The 20,258-nt window shown below is 44.5% G+C and overlaps 1 protein-coding gene across 1 annotated transcript; it reads left to right on the plus strand.

Moving 5' to 3' along the window:
• The first annotated feature begins 7,480 nt into the window (after window positions 1–7,480).
• On the plus strand, window positions 7,481–8,428 carry LOC127049915 (olfactory receptor 52R1-like). The gene has a single exon (XM_050951338.1). The coding sequence runs from the start codon at window positions 7,481–7,483 to the stop codon at window positions 8,426–8,428; it is 948 nt and encodes a 315-aa protein (XP_050807295.1).
• The last annotated feature ends 11,830 nt before the right edge of the window (window positions 8,429–20,258 follow it).

Genomic DNA, 20,258 nt, shown 5'->3' on the forward strand with positions numbered 1-20,258 from the left:
CTGTTGGAGCTTCACTGCTCATCTCCATTTCAAGCAGGGCAGGGGGAAATGGAGCGAAGAGAGCAGTCCCTAAAGGGTCAGAGATGAGAGACATGAAAACCACCCGCCGAGAGTCGTCTGGGGACAGGGGAAATTAAAAAACGCCGGTGCTGGCGTAGGCAGAGGCAGTATGGGAGATGGAGGGGAAGGAGGTGGCAGGCAATGCATCGAGGGTGGGAACAGGGCCAGGAACAGGAATGGGCTTACTTGCAGGAGCAGGAGCAGAAATGGGATTAGGATCCTCGGCAGCTGCACCACTGAGATGTGGCACTGCTTGACCTGATTCAGGAGTCGAGGGGTGGGAAAGAGAGGGAGGGCCTCAGCAAGGGTTGGCACCACAACAAACTCAGCACCCACAGCCATGCTGTCAGGCATGATGTCAGGAGAAGGGGGCAGCGAGACCAAGTGACTGCCCAGACTGAGGCCCCCTGGCAAAGGGTCATGTTCCCTCTCGGTGATTGGGGTCAGACCCAGGGCCTTGTTCTCCTCAAAGAGGGAGCTGAAAACTCCCCCCACTGCCCCAGAGGCCTGCTTGCCACCAACTAGGGCAGCAATTGCCTCAGTGTGGAAGAGGGGCTCTGATGACAAGATGGTTGGGGGTACGCTATCTTAGGCATCCTCAGGAAGAGACTCTGAGATGGGCTTGGTACCACCCCCCTCTGATGCCATGGCATCCTTGGGTGGCTCCACATGATGGACTCCAGGAAAGGCCACCAGGGTCGCTGACAATGGTGGGGCCGCCATTGTACCTGTTCTCAGAAACACTATTTCACTAGTAGGGTGGTGAAGCACTGGAATGGGTTCCCTAGGGAGGTGATGGAATCTCCATCCTTAGAGGTTTTTAAGGCCCAGCTTGACAAAGCCCTGGCTGGGATGATTTAGTTTGAGTTGGTCCTGCTTTGAGCAGGGGGTTGGAGTAGACACCTCCTGAGGTCCTTTGCAATCCTGAGATAATATGACTCTATGAGCGGCAGACTGGGTAATAGTTACACAGGTGAAACTTTTAATCAGGGCATGATGGTACAGCCTTTGGTCCAAGGCTGGAGAGCTGGGGAGAGCTGAGTGGAGGCTCCGTTTTGTTGGCTCATGAGTGGTTAGTGAAAGCACTCCTGTAACTAAACATGGGTGTGTCTTTGTCTGTGAATGGCTGTGAAAGTCCAAGATCTGAGATGACTGCAGCTTCTCACAGTATCACAGCGTGAGAAGGGGGTCAGGCTGATTTACCACAGGGTTCGGAGGTACCCCAGTTCCAGGTTGTACCTCAGGAAATTCCTTCACACTCACCCAACAAACGGACCCTACTACACTGTGACTCCATTTCCCTCTTGTCATGCGTTCAGTTACTGATGGAGAGACCATGGCTATGGGAGGGAAATCAGGACTGATGCATAGTATGTCATTCTCTGTGTGACATTTGTCAAACCACATCCTGTGCCTCAGTTTGCTTATCTGTATGATGGGGATATGTTCCTAGTGACTTTTCTCTGGAAGGGATTTTAAAGATCTTTTAATAAAAGGTGCTGCTGGGTGTGATTATAGTCACAGATGAGAATTAAAGATCTGTGATCCATTAGCTAAAGCCTCATGTATCTGAAAAAAATTTCTAGTGTCTCCCCTCTGATATTTTTCTCCAGATCTGTGTGTCCACTATCTACCCAGCCATCCTGGCCATTTACTTGGTGTCAGACTCCATGGAGACCTAGGCATTATCCCTAGTTTTCATACCAATCAAATATAATTATTAAATATACACAAATACTCAGAGCAGCCAATTCCTCTGTGACTCAGCAGAGAGGCCAAGAGTTCTCATCTCCCTTTGGGAAGGTCCCTTAATTACTGTTTACTCCGAAAGCTGGATAAAGAACACAGAAGCGTAGACGTAGAAAAAGAAAGATTGGCTAGAGTGCCTCCGGTGTCCGGCCTGTTTCCTTTCAGATGTCATTTCTCCCCAAGAGGCTGAGTGAACCGCACTGGGATTGCACACAGCTACAATATAAACAGTTCACACCTCTGTGCCGGCTATCGGCGCGGATGCTGCTGTAGTTGCTGTGGTGAGAGAGGTGTGGAACACGACTACGTGAGGGGGGGTTCCCAGAGAAGATGCTTCTGCCTCAGTATTCACAGACACCCATCTCCTGCAGAGGAGCTCACCTGCTCGACAAACCCAATGCAGCATGGGTGTGATGGGACAGAGATTAGATCTGTGATCCTTTCCGCTCCGCACAGCCATTAAACACCCCAGCTCTCTGGCCAAAGGTTATGAGTTTGATCCAGTATCACTGTCCAAAGTGTCCATCTCTGCTGAATACCCCTTCCTCCCTCCCCTCACCCACTGCGAGCTGATGACCCAGAGGAATTCTGAAATTGGGAGTTGGGACCCCTCAGGCAATCGTGAAGCTATTACATGGAGAGTCGCGAGTTGTCAGCCTCCACCCCAAACCTCATTATACTTCCAGCATCTATAATGATGCTAAATATTTTTAATAGTGCTTTTAATGTAAAAGGCAGGGTGGCCCTCAGAAACTTGCTAGGTAAAAAGGATCACCAGTACAAAAATTAAAGAACCACTGGATTAGAAGCTGGAAGCTGGCTAAACAATCAATGGGGCCACTGGACGATCGCGGTGCTAACAGAGCACTCATGGACGATAAGGTCATTGCAGAGAAACTAAATGAATTCTTTGCATCAGTCTTCACGGCTGAGGATGTGAGGGAGATTCCCAAACCTGAGCCATTCTTTTTAAGTGACAAATCTGAGGAACTGCCCCAGAATGAGGTGTCGTTAGAGTATGTCTTGGAACAAATGATAAATGAAATGGTGAAAAGTCACCAAGACCAGATGAGATTCACTCAAGAATTCTGAAGGAACTCAAATGTGAAATTACAGAAATACTATTGTAGTCTGTAACATATCAATTAAATCAGCTTCTGTACCAGATGACTCGAAGATAGCTAATGTACTAATGTGATGACAATTTTTAAGAAGGGCTCCAGAGGTGATCCCGGCATCTACAAGCCCCCTAAGCCTGATTTCAGTATCAGGAAAATTAATTGAAACGATAGTAAAGAACAATATTGTTAGACATATAGATAAACATGGTTTGCTATGGAAAAATCAACATTGTTTTTGTAAAGGTAAATCACTCCACACCAATCTACTAGAATTCTTTGAGGGGGTCAACAAGCATGTGCACAAGGGGGATCAAGTGCGCATAGTGTATTTAGACTTTCAGAAAACCATTGACTGGGTACCTTACAACTGGCTCTTAAGCAAGGTTAGCTAACATGGGATGAGGGGGAAGAGGCTTTCATGGACAGGTAACCAGTTAAAAGATAGGAAACAAAAGGTAGTTAAAAATTATCAGTTTTCAGAATAAATTGTGGTGTGTCCCAGAGGTCTATATTTTATCATTTTCCATCCTCTGGTTCTTACTAGGACTTAGATAATCTCCATTAATAGATCCTACCCTTAAGGATGTATTTATCAAACCATATGCTCTTCTGTATCCGTTGGCTTTCCTCCAGCCTTTAATTTGAAAATTGCTCTGTAACATTGCCAGCAATCTGATTCCATTTTGGTTCAGGTGGAGCACATCCTTCCTGTATAGTCTCTCCCTTTCCCTAAAGTTTCCCCATTTCTGAATCCCATTCAGCTAACCTTTTGATCCAATAAAGTTTGGGGCAAGGAGTTCCACAGGCGAAATATGAATTCGATTAACTATTTTCTTTTCTCAGTGTTATATGTGCAGATTTTCAATGTAATTGAATGTTTCCTTGTTCATGATATGAGACACAGATGATCTAATTGCCTGATCTAGTTTCTTTATCAATAGATTCATAGGCTTCAGATTCAGACAGGAGCATTAAAACATCCAGTCTGTCCTTCTTTATAACACAGGTTATTAAATTTCACCCAGTTGCCCCTGTATTCATCTGTTCCACTCTTCTCCTATTCTTACTGTTAGGAAGGTTTTTTTCCTGATACTTCATCTCAATCTGCTATTCTGTAGTTTGACCTATTGCCTCTTCTCCTGCCCGCTTTGGCAAATGTCCCCCCTTAAATATGTCCTTTCAGCACTAAATATGCCCTGTTCCTTCAGCTTTTCCATATGGCTTTTCATGCATTTAATCCCTTGAATCATTTTTGTCAGTTGTCTCTGGATCCTCTCAAGTTTTTCTACATCTTTTCTCTACAGTAGTGACCAAAATTAGACTCACTGCTCTATCTGAGGCCTAACCAGTGCTGAACAGAGCGGTACTATATCCTACTGTGACTTGCATGCTACGCCGCTGATAACATAAACTAACATTGCATTTGCCTTTTTCTGAAGAAGCAGAAAAAATCCAAGCCTCTGAGAGATGTACAGATGGAGGACAACAAAAAACTTCTTCCCTAAATCTAGTTTTAGTTTCGATGACACTAAACTGGGAGGAGTGGTAGATACGCTGGAGGGTAGGGATAGGATATAGAGGGATGTAGACAAATTATAGAGGATTAAGCCGAAAGAAATCTGACGAGGTTTAACAAGGACAAATGCAGAGCCCTGCACTTAGGACGGAAGAATCCCATGCAGAACTACAGACTAGGGACCGAGTACCTAGGAAGCAGTTTTGCAGAAATGGACCTAGGGATTACAGTGGACAAGAAGCTGGATATGACTCAAGAGTGTGCCCTTGTTGCCAAGAAAGCTAACAGCATTTTAGGTTGTATAAGTAGGGGCATTGCCAGCAGATTGAGGGACGTGATCATTCCCCTCCATTCGACATTGGTGAAGCCTCATCTAGAGTAATATGTCCAGTTTTGGGCCCCACACTACAAGAGGGATGTGAAAAAAATGGCAAGAGTCCAGCGGAGGGCAACAAAAATGATTAGGGGGCTGGAGCACATGATTTATGGGGAGAAGCTGAGGGAACTGGGATTGTTTAGTCTACAGAAGGCAAGAATGAGGGGGGATTCGATAGCTTCTTTCAACTACCTGAAAGGCGATTTCAAAGAGGATGAATCTAGACTGTTCTCAGTGGTACCAGATGACAGAACAAAGAGTAATGGTCTCAAGTTACATTCAGAGCAGTTTAGGTTAGATATTAGAGGGGTAAAAATCATGGCAAGAATGGTGAAACACTGGAATGGGTTATCTCGGGAGGTAGAGGAATCTCCTTCCTTAGAAGTTTTTATAGCCTGGCTTGACAAAGCCTGGCTGGGATGATTTAGTTGGTGTTCATCCTGGTTTGAGCATGGGATTGGAACAGATGACTGCCTGAGGTAAATTTGAACACTTATATTCTATTATTCTAACTATCACTTGTCAGGGAAGTGGATTACATGCACTGATGGGAGAACCCCAGCCGTTAGAGTTAGACTCTACACTGAATCGCTATGGCAGTGCCACTGTAGCATTGTAAGTGCAGAGAATCCCTCATGCAGATCTTCTAGAAAAGGATCCAGTCTGGATCTGCAGACATGGGGAGGTGGAGAATCCACCAGTTCCTGTCGGAGTTTCTTCCAGAGGTTAATCACCCCAGCTTCCAGCCACTGGTTCTTGCTCTGCCTTTCTGTGCTAGATTACAGAGCCTGTTGTTACAATTGGATGTGAATAAATGAAGGTCTTAAAGTCTTTCACTGACAGGCATTTTCTCCAACCTCCAATAAATTTTGTAGTTTTTTTCTGCCCTCTCTCCAATTTTTCAACATCCCTTTTGAAATATGGACCCTGCGACTGGACGCACTCAGTTTCACCAATGCCATGTGCGAGGTGAAATCCTTACCCTGCTCCAACTCACCACTCCCCTGCTTATGCAGCCAAGGATCACATCATACCTTTTGGCTGCAGCATTGCACTGGGAGCTCATGATGAGTTCATTGCCCACAGTGAGCCCTAAATCCATTTCAGGGTCCCTGCATTGCATAATAAATTTTGGGGGACTCTGCTGCAACTTGACTGCATACTTCTGTTTCCGAATGAGATGTGTGGTGGATTGGTCATTTTGTAACTCTGGTGTTCATAATTGTAAGGTTCTGTTACACATAATCTTTAACACCTTCCTGGACAGCTAATGGCCTGGAGAGTGCTTCATCACCTTAGGTGATATGAGCACCTCATGCTGCTTCTTCTCAAATGCAGAACAAAAATATTTTTGAACACATCTCCTTCTTCTGCTAGATTAACAAATTTACTTTCTCCCTCTAGGAATCAGTCTAAAACTTTTTCTAGGATTTCTTTGGTTCTTTATATACTTAATAACCTCCTTTTTGTGATCCTGAACACTGTCAAGAATGGATTTTTCCCTTGTGTTTTTAACATCCCTTATCAATTTTCATAACTTCCAATTTGTATTGTTTTCTGTCTATTTCCCATTTCCCCATATGCTCTTCCTGGATCTCCTCTCTCATCTGCTGCCTTCACTTTGCCACTGAACTGGGGTTGGTCCAAAGTTCTCTATTTTCTTGACTGTGGCATCATGACTTTTTGAATATCTAATCAACTCTTCTGAAAGAACTCCCAATTTTCCTTCCTGTTTTTTGGTCTACATTTCCCCACCCAATCAGTTTTGCTGATAATTTGCCTCAGCTTTGGGGAATTAGCCGATCTGAAGTAATAAATATCTATAGATATTACTGGTTGGGAACTCTTCTCGGTTTGTCCATTTGAATGTCATCAGTTCGTTCTTCATTTTGTTCTCCTCTATCATATGCCTCCTTCTTTGTCTCTTCTCTAAACTAAAACCTCCCAGACTTTTCAATCTGTCTGCGTATGGCAACCCTTTCAGAGAGATGGGTAACCAAAACTGAGCGCAAAGCCAGAGCAGGTTGTGCTTCATCCCATTCCTTTGCCATTCGAACATTGCCTTTGTTTTGCCCACTGCTGAGAATGAGCATTTGTTTCCATGGAGCTGCTATCAATGACAGCCACATCTTTTGCCACAGGTATGTTCTGTTTGGAAGATTTCCCCTGGCACATGTCCTAGCAACGGTTTGTTTGTTTTTCCCCAGTTTCAGATTTTGAGCAACCAGGTGAATGTAGATCTCCCTACAGCATGGACTCGTCAGCCTGGCATTTGTCACATTAAAAACAGTGATGGATAACCAGTGTTCACACTCATGTTTCCTGCTGGCGCTTATTAAGATTTCTCAGACCTTGACATGTAGGAATTATTGATGCAAGGAGCCCCATTAAGATAAGGAATTGGCATTAATAGGGTCGGTTGTTCATAAGTAATTTCTCTCAATAATGAAAATGTCATTTTTCAGTATGTGAGGAGTGACCAAACAGCTTCACCCATGAGAACAGCCAGTGTCTTATATTAGCTTTGTCTCTCTATCCAGGAAACTGTACTGCGACCATCACCCTAGAGCCTTGGCACATACAGGAAGTCAGGGGAACGTACAGTGCATGCAGGAGACCCCGTTCTGCCTCAGAGTTGGACACCTTCTCCCCTACTGCATGTCAGATTCCAACACAACCCACTTCTCCAACCCCTCCACCTTCATCCTGCTGGGTGTTCCTGGCCTGGAGGCAGCCCACGTCTGGATCTCCCTCCCTTTCTGCACCATGTACACCATAGCCATCTTGGGGAACTTCACCATCCTGTTTACCGTGAAGACAGACCCGAGTCTCCGTGGACCCATGTACTATTTCCTTTGCATGCTGGCCATCACCGACCTGGTTGTATCTACGTCCATTATGCCCAAAATGCTGGCAATATACTGGTTTAATTCCAGGGAGATCAATTTCAGTTCCTGCCTCATTCAGCTCTACTTCATTCACTGCTTCTCAGTGATGGAGTCTGGGATCTTTGTGGCCATGGCTTTTGATCGCTATGTGGCCATTTGCCATCCCCTGAGACATTCGACCATCCTGACAAACCCTGTGGTGACCAATATTGGCCTAGCCATGATGCTGTGCAGTGGTTTGCTTGCATTGCCATTTCCATTACTGGTAAGGCAGTGGCCGTATTGCAGAACCAACATCATCCCCCTGTCATACTGTGCACACATAGCTGTGGTGAAGCTGGCCTGCGCTGACACCCGCATCAGTAGTTACTACGGGCTCTTTCTGGTATTTTGTGTGATTGGTCTGGATGTACTTTTTATAGCCCTCTCCTACACCCAGATCCTCAGGGCCATCTTCAGCATCCCTACAAAGGATGCCCGGCTCAGGACTTTTGGGACCTGCATCTCCCACCTATGTTCCATCTTAGCCTTTTACATCCCAAATTTCTTCTTCTCCCTAATGTATCGGTTTGGGCAGAATGTGCCCCTGCATTTCCATGTTCTCATTGCCAACATTTACCTCTTGATGCCCCCCATGCTAAATCCTATCATCTACGGGGTGAGGACCAAACAGATCCGGGACAGGCTGCACCGGCTCTTTACTCATAAAAGGACCTAAAATTTTTCCCCTTGTGCTCTGGCTCTCAGACCTCCATGCAGAGCTGGCTGGTGACATGGTACTAGACAATCATAGAAAAATGAAATCCTTTTCTGACTTTACTATACTTTGTTGGTATGGCAAATTAGGGAACTGATCTATGCACAATTCATAGAGTTGCCACTTTTCTAATTCTTGGTAAATGCTCCACCTCTTCTTCTGTAGCCCCATCCTTGTTGCTTGCAAGGGAGCCATTTTAGATTTTCCTAGGAATGTTATTTTTTTTCCATTTTTTCAGGCCTCAACACATATTGCTAAAACCACTGAATCGTTGCTTCACCAGGGCATCATTCATAAGCGTATTTCAATATGCAAGTCTCCAGTCTGCACAGTACAAAAACCAAATGGGGCATGTCATCTTACTATTTACTATTGAGAATCAAGTGACGTGTCTAAGGGAAGCCAGTGTTGCCCAGCTTTCACAGTAGACAGGGGTCAGTTTCCATTTCAAGTCTGACCCCAAGGGCTACTTAATAGTTCAGCCATTTTCCATGGGCAAATTACATGAATTTTGTCAGGATTTTCTAAAGCATCTGTTCTATTTCAATATGTAGATGACGTTTGTTTAGCAACAGAAGCTCAAGAGAAACACCTGGAGCGTCAAAATGAACTTTTTTTCAAATCATGAAGGACTCAGGATTAAAATGTAACCCAACAAAGGTATAACTAGTGGTCTCCTAAGTTTCCTTCAGGTATCACATTGTCTCAAGGAGGTCGATTACCTGCACAACTAAAGGTGGATTCAAGTCGGGAACTACCCATGCCTGCTAACATAACTGCTTTACATTCTTTCTTAGGTTTAGCAGGATACCATTGAGACTTTATCTCTAACTTTGCTCACATTGCAGGTCCACTCTCTAATCTCTTGAATAAAGAAGTTGCTTGAATTTGGACACACAAGCATGCAAACAAAGGGAAATGATCTATTTGGTACATGACATGTACGGTGAGGTTTTGGCAAACCAGTAAAGTGCCTGAAACCACTATGGCTTATTGCTAAAAGCAACTAAGTCATCAGGCTGTAAAGTAGCCATGCAGCAGCCTCATCTTGACCATGGCAGGAGGGGAGTGGGGTTTGGGTGCCACAGAAAGAGCAGCTTGACCTCGTGTCTTTCCTGATAAGAATTGTGTTGAAGTTGTTGATACATTTTAGAAGAGAATGATATGCCCACAGGAAAAAAAACACCACCACCTGGTTAATCAATAATCAGAAGGAACCTCTTGCTTGACCATTGAAATTTCTTGCTTAACAAGTTTTCTTTAAGGGACATGTCATTGTATTACTAATCTATAATTAAGGGGGGAAAGTTTGAGGTAGTTGGACTGGGCTTTCCTCTGGATGCATCTTGTGCTCCCCACCGGCAGATGGGCTGCGCTGTGCCACTCGAGAGCCACACTCAGCTTTGGCAATTATTGAGGGTGGGGTGTATTTTACTAACCTGTTGCGGACGTGTGCAAGTGCTCGAGAAAAAGTAAAATTTAGCTTTAAGTGAAAGCACTCTTGTGTTGTCCTGTCTGTGCCAGCCATCTATCGGTCAGACCTCCCTGTTTCCCCTGATTTATTTCCTGACTCCACCTCGCATGGACTACATGTTATCAAGAGGTCTATGTTAAAAGAATCCTGGGTAACAGAACTACCGTCAGGAGATGGAAAAAAGCCATGCAGTGTGTCACCCCGATAGGTTGGTCGCCATGCATGAAGGCAAACGTATACCCGTACTGTGCAAATTGTTTGGTTTATGCACAGAATAATCCTACCCCAACAAAAACAAATGCTTCTTTATGATGCTAAATACATGAAGGTCCATGGCAGGCTCTGCAAATTGATTTTTGGGGGCAGTGTCCATTTAGTCCACCCAATTCCTTCTTTGGGGGCTGCAAGGTGAGGTCACCCCAGTATCCCTAACGCAGTCTGGGAATGTCTTCTAAAGGGGATATCTGGGCCAAAGCCTTGTACTCCTTGGGCCACTTGTTCCCCATTCATAGTGCCCCCAAAACTCAAAGGGGAAACCAATACCTTCTGGTTATCATTAATCCATGCTCTTAATGGGTGGAAGCATTTCTTTAAAATTAAATACACTCTAGGTACAGCAATGTGAGTACAGACCACACCCTTTATTCTTAGGACACAAAACTCAATCAGGTTCTTAAAAGAAGAACTTTTTTGTAAAGAAAAAAGTAAATGAATTACATCTTCAAAATCAGGATGGAAGGTAACCTCACAGGGTATTAAATAGATTTAAAACAAAGAGGATTCCCCTCTGGATGCAACTTCCCAATTACAAAAACAGGAGTAAAACTACCTTTGTAGCAGGTCTGGCTCTAGGCACCAGCAAAACAAGCAGGTGCTTGGGGCAGTATATTTCCAGGGGGCGACATTTGGGCTATTATTATTTTTTTTAAACTGACGTCCTCCCGTCCCACAACCCTGCAGAAGCAGAGCTACGAAGCACCTGGGGATCCGGCATGGATGCTGAGAATCCATGGGACCCTGGGAGCTGTAGTTCCTTGCCTGGCTTCCTGACTATAGAGCCAGCCCTGGAGCAGGGAGAGAACTACATTTCCCAGCATTCCCTTGGTAGCTATCAACAGGATAGGGAGGAGTAGAGAGTGAGGTAGCTGAGCCATGCTGTGAGTCGAAAGGGATGGCACTATGAATGGGGAACAAGTGGCCCAAGGAGTACAAGGCTTTGGCCCAGATATCCCCTTCAGAAGACATCCCCAGACTGCGTTAGGGATACTGGGGTGACCTCACCTTGCAGCCCCCAAAGAAGGAATTGGGTGGACTAAATGGACACTGCCCCTCTCTATCTAAAGCCTAGCAAGGGAGGTACATGGATCCCACTAGAATTTAAAATTAAAAGTAAGGGAGGGGAGGCTCTGCTAGGGGACTTCGGCAGCATTAGATACAGTGCCAGGCACCTAGGAGGATTTCCACTTCTGAGCCATGGAAGCAGAAATTGACTTTTCCTTTCCAGATGTAGCTAATATTCAGAAAGGGAATCTAGCACCTGCCTTCCAGATTTGAACACCTCAAAATTCAGGAGTGCTCAAGCCCAGTTTGGGCAGCTCTTACTTCATTTCTCTCAAATCAAATACGTTGATCCACTGTAATTTGCTGTAGAACAACTAGGATTAGAAACGAACAAGCAAGAAATGCTTCACAGTGGTTTTTAGGACTGGAATTGCTATTTTCAACAGCCATTGTCTTTTTTAGTTTTATTTGTTTAAAAGGAAGACAGTGATACTGCATTGGCAAATTCCCCATAGAAAGAAAGAGTGGAACAAAAGAGTAACAAAGGCACTTCAACTTTTCCTCATTTATGGGGGACAGTCTTATAATATCCATCCAGATGTCCTCCAATCACACAAGCTGAAAATTGTTCCTCTTTACTGCCTTTCTGTAAGCATATGGGAACCAGTCCTGCCTGTGTGCTGTGGACATCCAAAATTCCTGCTGAATGACCCTCTCTGGGAGCAAGTTTCTAGTGACCCAGGGCTGGGACAGCAGGAGGGTGCAGCTTGTGGCGGGGGAAGTGCTGGTGGTGGGAGGGAACTTGTGGGGGGAAAGGAGGGATCCGAGCACTGGGGCGGCAGGGGTTGCGAGCTGGGGGAGCCCAGGGCCAGGGTAGGGGGCAACCAAATTTTCTTTTGCTTGAGGTGGCAAAAACCTAGAACCGCCCTGCTTTGTAGCTTAGAAAATTCACAAGCCAAAACAAAAATAATCTAACATCTTTCCTTGCCTTACTTACAATTTCTGTAATTTTAGAAGGATCAGTCCAGGTATGTTTTTAGAAGATGTTGTATCTGCTTGGTCTCTCCCTCTGTCTTGGGAGGGAAAAAACAATGAGCCCCACAAAAAACTCCCACCCCCCCACCACAAATTTGAAATTATCTTCTTCTTCATTGGTCTTTCTGGTCAGGTGCCAACTAGGTGATTTGAGTAGCGGGGAAGAAAAAAGTGAGTGGCAGTCAGTAGCTGTTTTTGAAGGTTTCATTTGTTGAAGAATTGCCACTTTTAAGTCTACTACAATGACACAGTACACGATAAAATCACTAACCCAGGAACCAAACCTTGCAACAAACCCCAGTGCCAACTCTGTCCACATATCTACTTAACCCCTTACAAGTAAAGCGATTCAGCACAGCTGGCAAGGAGGGCAGGGCAGGCTGAGTAACACATTCCAGGGCCAAACTGGAGCTGGCAAAGTATCAACATCAACAAATTCCTAGATGCCAAGGCAGAAGTCGCAGGAATCGAAATGGGCAGCAAGAGGAAAGTGGCAAATGGCTGGAAGGAGGCTACTGGGCAGAGCAAAGGGAGGCCTACCAGCCAAATATAGCGGGGAAGGGAGAGCAAGTACACACGTGGGTGGGAGACATATTTGCCAGTGTGCGCTTGTGTTATGCAGTCCATTTTTGCTGGTGCAATAGTCCCAGCTGATAGAAGGAACAAAGCAAAGAGCGGGGGTGAGGGGGCGAAGAGAAGGCCCCAATCGTAAGTAGGGGTCGTGGAAGGGGTTGGTGGGGGGAGAGATGGGCTAGGGGGAGCACTGCAGGCTGCTCCCACTTACTCCCTACAAAAGCAGGAGCAAAGATATAAAGTCACGCAGTCCAGGAAGAGCCCCCTCTACAATGTCGCGCAGCAGCCCTCCTCTTTGTCTTCCTGGATGACATGAGCCATGTGGGTCTCTGCAGGGAAATCACAGAGTACTACCCCCTAAAGGAAGGAGAGCACCTTACACCTGTGGAAAATCACTCTACAGCCCAGGGTGTTCAAGGTAGCAAAGATGGCTGTTTTCATAGTGAGGGCCGGGGAGGATCCTCACAGGCCTCACAACAATCTGTGACCGACCCCAAAAGCCAGGAGGGAATCACAGAAGTTGCCGTCCCAATGGAAGGCCATGATGTCCTGCCTCTCGGTCCCCCTTCCCTCCTTCAAAACATCCCTCTCAACCCGGAGGACATTCCTACAGGAAACTGTGCAGTTCCTCCTTCAGAGCAGTGCGGGAGAGCTGGGCCCCTGTGACAATCCCACGGCCCATGGAGTAATTCACTGAGGTTAACTAATGTTTAAGGCATTTTGACATCCTCTTTGTAAAATGAACTGTTGATGTACAGAGTCTTTTTATTATTAGTGCAGATAGTATTACCTCTTGGTATGTCCCACAAGGGTATTATATGATGTCATTATTTTAGTGATGCTGTTCTAGATTCTTATTAATCAACAAATCTGGAATTAAAAAAGCCCCTAAACTCACAAAATTCTTTCATTATAGTATGAATCAGACTCAAAACTTTGACTGCAAAATAGAAATCAGTCATCAAACTCCCTTTTCTTGTTGTAACAAATGTAAACATCTGTCTCCCCACACTGGTTAACTAGAAGCCAAAAATGCCTTGTCCTGAGGCATCCCAGCCATTGGCTCATGTCCCAGATACTGGACTTCATGATAGGCAGTTAGTGAAATACAGTTTCACCATATATAAGGTGGTTCTAATCTCAAGAGATTAGATACTTAGCCTGGTCTATATATAACTCAGATTTTACCCAATAATCCCACTGTTTCCAATCATTAGCAATTAAATACTAAAGGGTTAATAATAAAAGAAAAGAATAAGAGTTATAAATGACTAACAGATTATAGACATGCAAGTGATTTGTCAGTGTTCAGAGATCAGGATCACAGCAGTGATGGAATAAACTGGTAGCTTGCAAAAGTCTCTCTGGAAATAACCCAAACATGTTGGATGTCATCAGTCATTGTTCTGAGATTCCTTGTTGGAGATTCAGAGCAGAGAAATGAAGACAAGATGGAGATGTTTCAAGGGTCCTTTTTTATCACCTGCCCTGTGAATGGAATGTTACTGTCCCAAACAAAGTACACAGCCTCTGTGGAAAGTTACTGGCCCGAGCTGGAGTCCAGGGTCACATGAGCACATCACATGTCCTTACATGCATTGCTGAGCAATAGGAGCAGTCATTTCCCATATTCTTGTTGAAACATTTTTCTTCTATGGCCCATTGGGAGAGCTACATGTCCTTGAGGAGAGAGATAGTTCAGTGGTTTGAGCATTGGCCTCCTAAACCCAGGGTTGTGAATTCAGTACTTGAGGGGGCTACTTAGGGATCTGAGGCAAATTCAGTACTTGGTCCTGCTAGCAAAGGCAGAGGGCTGAACTCAATGACCTTTCAGGGTCCCTTCCAGTTCTGTGAGGTAGATATATATTTATTTTACTTATAACAGTCCAATATTAACATAAATTCTTTCTGAGGGGTGTTACTCATAAATAAAACACTAGTTTAAGTGTCCAAGTCGCAGGTCAATATTCATAATGTCAGACACAAAGATGATGCATGCATATACATGGGATAATCATATTTAGCAAATCATAGCTTTTTCCCATTGACAGTCTGCTTTTCTGAAGTCCAGGGTCTATATTCTGCCGCTCTCCTTTCTTCCTTTTGTCAGGATCCTGAAGTCAACCATCTCAGGGTCACTGTCTCTCAGGTTCCCACCCACTTTTGCTTTCCCTACTAATTCTTCCCGCTTTGTGAGCAGCAGGTCTAGAAGAGCTCTGCTCCTAGTTGGTTCCTCCAACACTTGCACCAGGAAATTGTCCCCTACACTTTCCAAAAGCTTCCTGGATTGTTTGTGCACCACTGTATTGCTCTCCCAGCAGATATGAGGGTGATTAAAGTCTCCCATGAGAACCAGGGCCTGCGATCTAGTAACTTCTGCTAGTTGCCAGAAGAAAGCTTCGTCCACCTCATCCCCTGGTCTGATGGTCTGTAGCAGACTCCCACCACGACATCAACCTTGTTGCTCACACTTCTAAACTTAATCCAGAGCTCTCAGGTTTTTCTACAGTTTCATACCAGAGCTCTGAGCAGTCATACTGCTCTCTTACATACAGTGCAACTCCCTCACCTTTTCTGCCCTGCCTGTCCTTCCTGATCAGTTTATATCCATCCATGGGAACTACCCTGACATTCCAGCAACTGCTCGGTATGATGTACTACTGTGGATGTGCTGCTCAAAGGTCTCCTGTGTAACCTCTTTATGCGGATGGGAGAGAGCTCTCCTGCTGTCATGCTTAAACCACCCTCAGTGAGCACCTCCTGCTGACACAGTGCTGTCCACACTAGTGATTTTGTCAGTTAGGGGTGAGTTTTTCACATCCCTGACCGACAAAACTTTTCCCAACAAAAGTGTTAGTGTAGACAAAGCCTCAGTTGCAGACGAATAAAGACGTCCACGGCCTTAAGTCCTGCACTGTTTAAGAAGACTCCAATTTTCTGCTAGTCTCCTTTCTCTCCAAATCCATTGGTATGCATAGAAATATCCCAAAACTCTGCCTGAATCTGTTCCCGGGCCCTGCTGCATTGCCCGAGAGTTTCAACTCCTTGAGGGTTTCCAGTTGTTCCAGCTCCATGATGGCTCCTTTGTTCCTTCACCACAGCCCTGTTATCTCTGCCCTCTGCTCTGGTCTCCCCTCCAGTACCAGGGGTTGTCTTGGGAATTCATGAGACAATCTGTGCTCTAAGGAGGGAGGCATGAGTAGAACTCAAGCAGGTTACAGAAGCTAACGGAGAGTCACGCGCTCCCAGCTGTGTGTCTGCTGCAGCCGCCACTCAATGGCCGGTTCTCGCTCACCCCAGTCTAGTTCTCCTAAACACATGATCTGCTCTTAAAAGCCCAGGACACACTTCCAGCAGCCAGGGCCAGGCTGTGCATTTCCGCTGTCTCACACCCACCCAGCAGCCTATGTAACCACCCGTTCTTAGTGCTGCTCCTCCCCCATCTCCCGCCTGCCCCCTCTCTGGTTTGTTACACACAGTAGCTGTGTCCTGTCTTAATTTGATTGATAAGATCTTTGGGGCAGGGGCAGTTTCTCCTTCTGTGTGTGTGAAGGGCCCAGCAGAAAGGGGCCTCTGGAGGCTTCCAAAACACAAATAATGATCATAAATAATCAAGACAATAATCCAGCCAAATCAGGGCCTGGCCCACACATACACCCATTGGCTCTAGCTACTGAGGAAGTTCAAGCCATGCTGGGCAGCTACAGAGTGTTAGTAACCTGACTGCAGGTGGACATGGTGCCCCGCTGTGCTCGGACAGGAGAATTCATTCAGTCTCATTCCAGTGCTCAAAAATCCAGATGCTCCGCACAAAAGAAATTCCCCCAATCAGCCAGAGGAGCAGGCAGAGAGTTCAGCTGTGGGAATCCAAGTGCCCTCCAGTCGGGGCAGTGCTGGAAAGTCTGACTCAGCCTCCCTCTGCATCCCACCTAACGAACAGTTGCTAACAGAGTAGGAGTCCATTTCCCTCTTGGCATGATGGAGAGACCATGGAAGTCAGGACTCCTGGGTTCTGTCATCCTGCCACACATTCTTTGTGTGACTCTGGCCAATTCATATCTCCCTCTGCCTCAGTTTACCAATTTGTATCATTGGATATATAATCATAGTGACTTTCTTTTATTAGGTGTTTTCAAGATCCTTCAATGAAAGGTGTGGCACAGGATGATGATAGTTACTGCCAGGGTGGATTTGATTTAAATTGTGATTTAAATCACGATTTAAATCACTAGTCAGAAAGACTTGATTTAATCATGGATTTTTACATAAAAGTGCATTCTTGTTGGTTGTTATAACCTTAATACATATTCTTCATAACTCAGATATAGATGTAGGTTTCATTTTTAGAAGGTACACACTATACCTTTTTAAACAGTGATTTGTTTTGAAAACTTTTCAGATTAGTTTTACTGCTAAATCAGAAAATGAATGATTGGTTATTTCATTTACCAAAGGTAATTGAAGCAGATATTTATGAAGTCATTGGGAGGTGAACTATCTTCAATTCAACAGGTTAATCATTAGTATTTGGAGGATTTTCTTGCCATGCTGTATGAGGGGGAGAACATCACTAGACAGACATTTAAATTGTTTTATTTAACTAAAACAACAATGTTAAGTATTCTGGATATTTTCTTCAACAGCAAACAAATAATATTTTAACAAAACAAGCATATGTCCCTCGCTTCTCACATTTATCTCCAGACTTCTTCTCCTTGCCCAGATCTATTTCAACCCGAACAATCTTCTATTCATTGAACTTTTTGAAACTTTGCACTTTTAGAGAGAGGTAAGGGATTGACTCCATGTACTCAAGCTTGCAGGGGGACAATTGAGCTGAGGTCTCTTATTTCTCGTCTCTCTATATTATTTATTTATTTTAAATAAATGTTGCTGTTAACAAGCATGTTACCTCTGGAGACACAAATCCACAGTTTGAAAAACTAAGCATCTCTGATGGTATCTTCTAGACTGAGCACCGGATCCCTTTTGGTAGACAGAAAGATTAACTTCAATAATCTATACAGAAGCCCCAGGAACCCCACAAAATTGGGTCCCTAATCCATGAACTATTGGAACTCATTTACAAAACTTTTCTTAAACATTGCATGCATATATTGTCCCCTACTATAGCATTAGAATTTATAATCCCTATTCCACGATGAGATATCTTTGAGCTATAATGTATCTTCATTAAAACTATCTTTAGATGAGTTTTCTCCTTAAAAAACGTTTTACAAAAAAATTTGATGTAAATAAAAAAAATCTGATTTTTTTTAATTTTTAACAAAAATAATTTATTTTTATCCACTCTGGTTACTGCTGAGAATTACTGATCTCTGATCCCTTAGCGACAGCCCAGTGTACCTGCACAAAGTGTTTTTGTCTCTCCGGAGTGATTGCTTTCCAGATCTGTCTGTCTGCTATCTACTTTGCCATCCTGAGCATTTACAAAGTATCAGACCCTATGTGGATCTAGTCATTATCCCAAATTTTCTTAGTAATTAACTATAATTTTTAAATATACACAAATACACAGAGCAGACAATTCCTCTCTGACTCAGCACAGAGCCCAAGAGTTCTCATCTCCCTTTGGGAAGGTCCCTTAATTACTGTTTACTCCTGAAGCTGGATAAAGGCAGATGGGCTGGTCTCCAGCCTGTCTACATTCACATGCCACTTCTCCATTAGAGGCTGAACAAACCCCCCTGGGACTGCTCAGAGATATATTAGCAGTGGTGCACACCTCTGTGTTGGCTCTCAGCATGGGATGCTTCTGCAGATGCTGGGGTGAGAGAGGTGTGGAACACGGCTACCTGAGAGGGATTCCCAGGGAAGACGCTTCCATCTCAAAATTCTCAGGTACCCATCTCTTGCTGAGGAGTTCACCTGCTTGACAAACCCAGTGCAATATGAGTGTGCTGGGACAGAGAGTAAGCCTGTGTGAGTTTTTGCTCTGCACAGATATTAAACATCCCAGGGGCCTTGCTACAGGTGATGAGTTTGCTTCAGTATCAATGGCCAAATTTGTCCCTCTTTTCTTTGTCCTCCTTCCTCAGCTGATGGCCTCCAGCCCCAAGGCAGCTGCTTTTCAGTGCTACAGTGGATTTTTCAGAATGAAAGGTTTTAGTAGATGGACAATAGAGGGCCAAATTCTGAAACTGGGGCATGTAGTTTGCTCAGACCTTATAGAGGCAAAACTCCCCTTGAAGTAAGAATTGAGTAAACACCTCAGGAGCCGGTGGTGTGTTAATGCACAGACATTATCACCCCTGCTCTTGCATCTAGGTCTCTAGATGTTAACTGGGTGGGTGGGGTGCAGCTATTATCTGACTTTTATCTCCTGGAAAACATGGAAGTGCTAGGGGTCCTCACTGGAACAACTATACAAATTTTTCAACATGGACAAAACATCTTTTCTCCTAGTTTCATTTGAGAAGTCAGCTAAGCTGTAGTGCCTGAAACTTTCCAAAAACAATTCAGCCAGAAGCAGACACCCAGCATGGGAAATTTCAGTCCAAATAGTTAAAAGTTTGGCAAACTTATCAGCAACTGAAAATGGAAGGTGTCAGACAGCCTTAGCTAATGGTGGTGCCACCAGCAAAACCTACAATGACCCATCAATTTGTGAATGACATTCAACTAAGCTCTTTGCTGCAATAATGCCTGCGGCAAGGAGTTCCACAGGCCACATATAGATTATATAAACAATTTTCTTTCATCATTGTGATATATTCAAATTTTTGGTGTAAATGAATGTCCCCTTTTTTGTGTTTTATGATACATGGTGAATACAAATGCCTGAACAAATTTCATTATCAATATTCATTTGGAAAACCTTCAGCAAAAGAGCTACAACTTTTCCCCATCTTTTTTTATGGCAGCCTTTCATGTATTTGAAGACCACTACCATGTCCCCACTTAATCTCCTCTTTTCCAAACGAAACATACCCAGTTCCTTCAGCCTTTGTCGTATGGCTTCCCTCCCATCCCTTTGATCATTGGTGCCACTCACCTCTGGATCCTTTCCAGTCTCTCTACATCCTTTCTATACACTGATGCCCAAAACTGGACTCACTACTCAAGCTGAGGCCTAACCAGCGACGTGTAGATGAATATTATCACCTCCCGTGACAGCATGCTATGCAACTGAAATTTGCATTTCCTTTTTTAGAATTGCCCAAAGAAAGGAAGCCCCTGAGAGATGTAGCTGTCTCACCCTAACCCCAGTGTAGACAGTATGAGGTCGACAGAAGAATTCTTCCATCAACCTTGCTACCACCTCTTGGGGAGGTGGGCTACTTGCAGTGATGGGAGAACCGCTCCTCTCAGTGCTAGTGTCTACACTGAGGTACTACAGCAGCACCACTGCAGCATTTTCAGTGTAGACAAGGCCTCAAGCAGATCTCCCAAAAAAGCAGCCTGTCT

The sequence above is a fragment of the Gopherus flavomarginatus genome, chromosome 1 (genome assembly GCF_025201925.1).
Source record: "Gopherus flavomarginatus isolate rGopFla2 chromosome 1, rGopFla2.mat.asm, whole genome shotgun sequence".
NCBI classification, from domain to species: Eukaryota; Metazoa; Chordata; order Testudines; family Testudinidae; genus Gopherus; species Gopherus flavomarginatus.